Source organism: Eleutherodactylus coqui, chromosome 7 (assembly GCF_035609145.1).
Source record: "Eleutherodactylus coqui strain aEleCoq1 chromosome 7, aEleCoq1.hap1, whole genome shotgun sequence".
Taxonomy (NCBI): Eukaryota; Metazoa; Chordata; class Amphibia; order Anura; family Eleutherodactylidae; genus Eleutherodactylus; species Eleutherodactylus coqui.
The window spans coordinates 52,428,849-52,437,558 of NC_089843.1; the positions used below are offsets into that span (position 1 = coordinate 52,428,849).

General features: G+C 43.5%; 1 protein-coding gene across 1 annotated transcript in view; it reads left to right on the forward strand.

Annotated features, from left to right (window-relative positions):
* UVSSA (UV stimulated scaffold protein A) overlaps positions 1 to 7,335 on the forward strand; it is an 89,665-nt gene extending 82,330 nt beyond the window's left edge. Inside the window, exon 14 of the mRNA XM_066573010.1 lies at positions 6,965 to 7,335. Within this exon, the coding sequence (XP_066429107.1) occupies positions 6,965 to 7,058 (94 nt within the window). The 3' untranslated portion in view covers positions 7,059 to 7,335. The remainder of the gene's footprint in view (positions 1 to 6,964) is intronic.
* The last annotated feature ends 1,375 nt before the right edge of the window (positions 7,336 to 8,710 follow it).

Sequence of the window (8,710 nt, forward strand, 5' to 3'; positions counted from 1 at the left end):
AAAGGGATTGTCCATAGTGGACAAACCTGTTACTTAGAATATGGAAATGGCTTGGATGAAAGAACTACAAGTACTTGCATTCCCAGGAAATTGTACTTCTAGAGAAATTAGAAAGCCTTAGGTCACTCGGAAAAGAGTTATGGAGCTTTGTGTCTATAGATGTAGTGGGGTGTAGTTGGAAATTTGGCCCAACCCACTGAGACGTTATGATTTGTTATCGGCACTTTTATTTAAAGTGGTTTACAAAGATTGATTTTTATCACCTATCCACAGGTGAGACACCCATAGATTCACAGAACAGGGGTGCCATGTCTTCCCCTCCTTCTCACTGCGGGCTTACTGGAGATTGAATGGAGCAGCGATCGCACATGTGTGGTGCCACTCCATTCATTTCCATCAGGCCCTTTGAAATGAATGGAGCCACCACTTCTATGTCCTCCACACTGTGGATAGGTGTAGTGAGCCTGCAGCGACTAGAATAGGGGGACACGGGACCCTCATTCTCAGGATTATGAGACCCCCCCACTTCTTACACTTTTTTATCACAATGCCTATGGATGGATGTCTACCTTGGTACAACCTTGTAAGACTGCATTATCCTATCTTTGAGCATTTACTATTAGGGAGCTCCAAATTCAACTCGGCTATAGCTGTAGCTTGAAAAGGAAAGTTATGGGGGTTATGCTAAGATTTAAAGTGATCCCCTGCCCACTAGATGGATCAGTGGAGGTCCAACCGCTGAGACCACCACCAATCGTGAGAATAGGGGTCCTAAAGCACCCCATATAAACAGCAGCAGTCAAGCTTGCTCACTGACACACAATTGATTTCCATGGAGCTGCTGGAGATTTGAGTGTTTGTACTCGGCTCTTTCGAGCACTAATATTGAAATGAATGAAGCGGCAGCGTGTATGCTCGCTCGACTATCGCTCATGATTGGTGAGCAACCGATCACCTTCTAATTAACTGTCCTGTGGATGGGCGCAGACCTTAAATGTTAACACTATCCCTTTAAATATGTTTCTGCCCTACATATTTATCAGAAGAGATGAGAGCACTGGATGGAGTATGATCAGTGTGGCCACACAGTCAGGCATGGTTGGCAGTGATGAAGAAGGAACTGTCAGTTTTTGACCCCCCCCCCCCCCCCCCCTTGTTATAACTTCTGTTTTGGCATTAATGTGAAGAAACATGAGATGTCATGTGAGATGAATGTGTTAGAAGCTGGTGACTATAAAAAAAAAAATAACATGATGGAAAATATTCATGAGGAAGTATTTCTTGGCATCACTGCTGTAAAATTAAGTGCCCCTCCCCCACCAATAAAAAAAAACAAAAAACACTTCAGTACCAGGGTATTTTTTCTAATTACTAACGAAGTATAATCAAATTATTCTGTTCCTGCGCTGCTGATCTCTGCTAGTCACTGCATAAGTGAAGTTCACAGGAAGTCTATAACCACTGCGGTAATGTTTGCTCCATACTAGCATCTCATTTAGCAGCGGGGATTGGCCACTGCAGTCATAAGACTTCCTGTAATACAGTTAAGGCCCATTTACCGCAGCGATGATCGTTCAAAATTCGCTCAAACGACCGTTAGAGTCACAGTTATTAGCGATCCTCTTTGCATAACTCTAAGTAGCTAATTAGCTACTAAAGAGTTAATGCAGGCAGAGCGGGATACTGCCGCAATAGTTCCAGGAACAATGCAGCTGTTTTGTATATGCAAACAGCTGCATTGTTCTCAGAGCTTTCAGCTGGTTTCCCGCGGACAACTGCCAGCGGGAAACCAGCTGAAAAGAATACTATCAGTACTATATATATACTATCATATGAGTTGCATTGAGTTAATGAAGTGGTTCTTATTTGATCGTTTTCTTTCCAAACGGCTGAAAGCTTGTAAGTTTGGCAAATAAACCCAATTATCAATAGAGGTTAAATAATTTTAATTGCAACTGTATAATGTCATAGTTCAGAATTTCCAATAATGTTACATTTTGAAGAGCCCTGAACATATCAGATGGTTGGGATTCTTGTACTTATATAAGAAATGTGTGAGTAATGGAGAGGGAGCAGAATACGACCAGTAACAGGTAAAGGTGACAATCACTATTTTACTCTTCACTTCCAGACAACTTTTCTAATAGTCTCATGTTAATTTCATTTTGTCGACATGATGAGAATATTATGTTGACTGCAATCCCCCGTACACAAACTGCCGCGCCATACCTCAGTACACATCATAAAACATGGCGTCTGACAGCTGCTATCACAACACAAATTATATGACGGCAACAGGTCTTAATTAGCATGTGGATGGACATCTATAGGAGTGCACCAGACATCAATTAACAGCGCCCTTTCCCTGAGAACAAACCAGATTTAATTAGCTCGGGGGAATTGGAGGGAAATGATGCATCCAGCTGTGGAAACTCTGACAAGTAATTCACAGTTGTTGTAAATAAGATGTTCTGCTGCGGAAGGCTGACACGGCCGCGTCCGGGCGCAGTTCTGATCCCCACATCATTTCTCAGGCAGCATCTGGCACATACATGTCCATGTTCTACATCATTGATAATGATCATCAAGCCTGTACTTTACTGATCTTGTACTGGTTTTTATTCATCTGTTATCTATCCACATCGAACGTTGCATTCAAAATCAGAGCAGTTCACTCAGGTGACCAGTACCCAGTTAGCACCCTACTGTTAGGTCAGATGCAGATTCCAAGAAGATAGCAGAAGAATTTTTACTCTTACTTTGGGTGTGAACAGAGTAGAAAACACATGACTGCATGCTGCATACAGAGAAATATTACTTCGACTTTGGGTGGCAATGGAGAAAAAAACTGACACGTGTCTAACTATCACAAATGGATTCCAAAAAATAAGGATCAGAATTTTTACTTTGGTGCGAAAGGTGTAGAAAATGACCTGTCTGTACACTGAAGGATCACTGCCTTAAGAACGACTAGCACGTGACCCATTGTGATGAGTAATATGGTATCACATGATGGCTGCCTCACGATCTGCTCTAAGGTATTGTGCTGACCTTTCCTCTGGGCAGTAGAAGGCAATATTTGGCAATCATGGGTATATGTGGTGACTTGGACCGCTGGCAGATTGTTGGTGCCCGGAGGTGTGGTGCCAGCATTTCTGAAATGGTAGCACTTGTTGGCTGTTCCCAAACCACAGTATCAGGAGTGTACCAAGGCTGGTTGAACCATGGAAGACATCCGACAGAAGATCACACAGCGACGGGCCATGCGTCATTGATTCTAGAGGCGAGCATGAGAAGGCACATCTGGTATCTTGGCAATGAAATTCTGCAGTGAACCAACTGACCCAGCAGTACAACAGCAAGTAAGTTAGACAAATTTCCACAATAACCATACAACGGACCTTGCCTCTTCAAAAGCCGAAGACTGACAAGAGTACCTTTTGATGACATGGTGGCATCTCTAACAAGGAAAGATGTATGTGGACCTTGGATATATGGCAGAAGGTCATCTGGAGAGATGATTCCCTTTCCTGCTGAACCATACAGAATACCGGGCCCATATCTGGCATGAACAGCATGAAGCTGTATCCCATGGGTGTTCCATTAGGGTTCAACTGGCCAGATCAGTGGTGTCATGGTCTTGGGAGCATTTTCCTGGCAAGGGCCTAGAACTATTGGTCATCATACCACAGTTTTTGAATGCAAACCAGAAACCAGCTCCTCTGCAATAGCTCCCACCCAAGGACTGTCTGGAAACCCCAACATTATTAAACAATCCAGATAGACATGAAGGAACAAAGCATGAGATGGCACATGCTCTCTGTTCCTTCATGTTTGTCTGGATTGTTTAATAAAGACTAAAAGCTTTTAACCCAACACTGGACTTTCTCCATTTTCCTGTGAAATTTTAAAATGGTGAACATTCTCGGCACCTGCACCCATATCTTCAGGAAGTCTTCTCCAACCACAGTGCTATCTTTCAACAGGACAACGCTCTGTGTCATTTATCGCAGATCACTAGGAAGTGGTTGGAGGAACAGTACAGTGTATTTTCCACACTTCCTTGGACCCAAACTCTTCAGGTTGTAACCCCATTAAATGTGTGTGGGATATGCTGTAAAGGGCTGCTTCCACTTATTTCCAAAATATGCACCAACTGATGGAGCTGCTGCAGCGGACATGGGGCGAGTTGAGTAACGTAGGATGTTTGCCACCTTGTGGAATCTGTTTCCCGACATCTGGAAGCCTTGATCACCCAAAAAGGTGGACCGACCCATTTTTGAGTAGGTGTTCCTAATGCAGCGATTGTGCAGTGTATATACTACATACAGATTCCAAGAAAGATCCAACAGAATGTTTACTTTGGAAGTGAATGGAGTAGAAATTGTGGCATGGCAATATATAGTACCATGTACTGATTCCAAGAAGGGGCCAGCACTGCAGTAGTCTGCTTTAAGTAAGAAACGAGCAGAATATGACATGACTGAAGATCCCATATGGATTCCATGACTGAGCATCTGAATCTTTACTTTAGCTATTGAAGGTGAATAGAGTAGAACTCCGATGCTCAGGTCTTTGACCCCAGGATTTATGCTCTTTCTATGCCTGCACACCGTGCCATCTCCATAGGGCATTTGTACATCATGTAGGGGGTCCTAAACACAAGACCGGCCTCTCTTTACGACTCAGCATGGAGAGCCTCAAATCTTTTTTTTTTTTAAGTCGATTTTGCACTCGTGGACCTATTCCATCCACTATTGGAGGTCAGACATTCAATTGAAATGCTGAATTTAATAGGTTTTCCTCTGGAGTAGCTGCTGCCGAATACAAATCTATAAACTGCACCATCCCGGTAGCAAGACCTGCTATGATAGGTCAGATTTTAAAGAGATCATCCGTGATGATGTTGCCCGTTCAAGCAAATTCCCATATTGCCATTACACAGCTATGGATGTAGTCCATGAATGATAAAATACCATACGGTAGATCAGAGTCTATGAAGCACCCCATCAGCCAAAACACTTACTCACTTCACCAGTCAGTGACTATCACTGATTATCTTGTAACGATAGCACCTTTCAGGGGTGGATATAAACTCATAGACAAAAAAAATAATGCACCAAGAAGGAGTTGGAATTCGATGAAACTTTCTCTGTGTGAATGATATGTGTAAGTGATTACAATATTTGAGCAAAAGTGTAAGTTTATTCCAGAAAACTGTAATTCAGAGTAAGCTCTAGTACCCTGCTGGGCCGCCTCTAGCCTGGATACATGATGAGATACGTAGGGGCATGGAGGCATACAGGTTTCATATGGCATCCTGAAGCACGTTTGCCTAGAACTGCTGCTGGGTCTCTAGATCCTCCACACTTGTAGGCTGCCGACGCTGGCGTCCCAGGGAGTCTCATAAATGTTCAATCAGTGATAAATCTGCCTACAGAGCAGGCCAAGAAAATGTGGCAACCTGTCAGAGGCATTCCTGGGAAACTTGGCGTTTCCTAATGGAAAATGCCTTTTGGAAGCTCTGTCATAAGAGGCAACATGTGGCTGCAGGATGTCCTGAACATATCACTGAGCTGTTCTTGTCCCTCATACCACTGCTAGGGGTGACTGACTGTTGTATGTGATGCCCCGCCCCCCCCCCCCCCCCCCAGACCATCACACCAGCAGTGGGGGCAGTGTGCCGCTCCACAGCTTTGATAGAAAGATCACACACCATATTTTGTAGTACAGTGGGGTTGTGTAGCTGTAGACTGGTTAGAGGACCCATAATGACCCCATTCCACCTTTGAAAGACACTACAGTGGACATGTGAGCATCAAAACTGGACCATGGAGTGATTTAAGATAGCAACTTGGTCTAATGAATCAAGTTTTCCTTCACATCAATTTGACTACTGGGTGCACATGCATCACTTACCTGAGGAAGAGATGGCACCAGAATGCACTATGGGAGGAAGACAAGACAGCGGAGGCCGTGTAATCCTCTGGGCAAGGTTCTCTTGGGTACTTGAGTCCTGGCATTTATGTGGATGTAACACATGCTACTACCTAATCATTGTATAGACCAATGCCCCCCTTTTATGGCAACAGTATTCCCTAAAGGCAGCTCCCTCTTTCCGCAGAATAATGTGCCCGGCCACACTGCAATATCTGTTCAGGACTGGTCTGAGGAACATGAGAAAAAGTTCAAGCTGATGACTTCTCCTCCAAATGCCGCAGATCTTAATCCAGTTGACCATCTGTGCGATGAGATAGACAACCCAGTTTGATCCCTGGAGCTACCAAATACCATAGGATATAAAGGATCTACTACGAACACCTTCAGAGGCCTTGTGGAGTCCATACCTCAACAGGTCACAGCTGCCTTGGTGGCTCAAGCTCGAACTACGCAATAGTTGGCAATGGTTTTAATCTTAGGACCGATCGGTGAATGGACGTAACCATATCCATCAACTGGGTAGCACATTTCGTACCCAGGCACTATGTATAAATAATTTATGTACCCAAAATCAATAGCCGCGGTGTATAAGGAAGACACTACTAAATTGAATCGAGACAGGGCATCTATAGAGTCAAATCACCAGCACAATGTGGATAACAAGGATGCCTCGCCTTTGTCTAATAAGAGTCCTCCTTGGATGGCTGCCATTTATCTTGTAAGGTCGGTGGTAAAGAATAATGACAAAGGTGGAGTGCGCACATTAAAGCCGGAGTTCAATTTGTTTACTCCTGTTATTAAAACCTTGTTGAATTAAAACTATTTGTATTGCGGTACTTAATTTAGTTAACACGTCTAATTTGTTCTGCCTCATCAGTGCAGGAGGAACGATCAGTAATTAATGATACCGCCTCCTATTTTTTCTCCCTTTCTGCATACCTATAAGCCCTCTGACAGGAAAGGTAGAAGAAGCTGTGATGTCTGTTATTTTTGCCTAATTTTTTTTGTATTTTTTTTCTTGCAGGGGATCAGTAAAAAGAGTGATAAGCGCAATGAACCAAATGGATCAGAGGCGACACGAAAAGTTTGCAAACCAGTTTAATTATGCATTAAATTAAAAACGCCAAGGAAAGAGATAAACCATCCAGCCGCCTTCTACATGGAAGACTTGTTTTAAGGACCTTTAAAGAAAAATTATTGTAATAAAGATATTTTTCCCCTAATGGTTATGTTAACTTATTTGCATAATTTGCTGTATTTTATGGATCCTTTTTTAAATTGTACAGATTTTTATGTTTTCTTTTTAACAGAAAACTGCAATTACGTGAAAAAAAAAATGAAAAATGCTCTGGATATTACATTTTTACGCTGATTGATTAAATCATGACAACCCTGTTTGTAAATTGGTGGCGCTCTCAATACAAAGAACCGTTTGCAAAAATTTGATTTAGTCGGATTTATAAATTATGATTTTTTTAATGGACTTTTATTGAAAATGTTATTTACTTATTTTTGGTTACTTACATAATGACAGTGACTATTTCATAATCTAATTGTACTCACTTTTACACACACATTAAGCCCAATTTTAATAAGAAGCCAATTTCAATAAGAAGCTTCTTTCCACAAGCGCATATCTGCCGTCCGTTTATACAGCCGGCCGATATACACTACGTCGGTTGAGAAAAATTTGGTGAACGGGCGCTCAAATCAAGCGTTTGTGCCCCCCCCCTTTAGATGGCCTAGTGACCTCAGCACAAATGTGCTGAGCTCACCAGGCCATCGCCCGTTTCCCCTCCCTCCCCATCGCAGGCTCACCTCCCCGCTCGTTCTGTGCAATGGGAGGAGGTGAGATAGGGGCGGAGCTACACACCAGTCTGCCCCATTCATGGCTATGGCCAAGGGGTGGGGAGAGGACAGGCGCTTAGCTCTGCCCCATCTCGCCCCGTGTCCATAGCATCAATGGCAGGAGTCGGGGCGGACCAGCGCTTGGCTCTGCCAGCCCATCCCTTCCCATTGCACAGAACGAGCGGCGAAGAAGACAGGTGAACCTGCACGGGGGAAGGGAGGAGAACAGAGGGAGGGAGTTTAGCAGTCACGCTGCTAAACTCCCTCCCACTTACAGCCGCTGCCATGGGCTCCCATAGGAACCCATGCAGCGGATGACTTATTCCGGCCCAAAACATAGTTCCAGAACTATGTTTTGGGTCCGACCTAAAAACGCTCGGCGCTATATTGGCCGGCTGGGCATTTTTACGTCTCACAAATACGCCCATGGGATCTGATGCATTGGAATCCAATTCGTGAAAAGGCCGGCCGATATCCACTCATGTGAAAGAAGCATTATGCCGTATTCATGAGAGCGATTTTCAAGTCCGTATGCTGTCTGTATTTACAATTGACTGCACATGGACAGAACGCGGACCCATTATAGTGAGGGGGTTATACAGACATGCTTTTTTTTTTTTTTTTTTACACAGACTGTGCAAAAAAGAAAATAAATCTGAGCATGTTCTATTCTTTTCCAATATCTTGGACAATAGTCAATAGGTGAGCCACACTCGGGATATCTGTGTGCCCTCTGTTCTTCGCTGAACTTTGCTAAGCAATTCTACAGGGAAAAATTGGGGGCTTTTTACATACAAGAAAAAGAAAACTTGCACAGAAAAAAAGACACGCGATGCATACGGATGTCACGTGGACATGCAGTACTGCGCAAAAGTTTTAAGCAGGTGTGGAAAAGTGCTGCAAAGTAAGAATGCTTCCACAA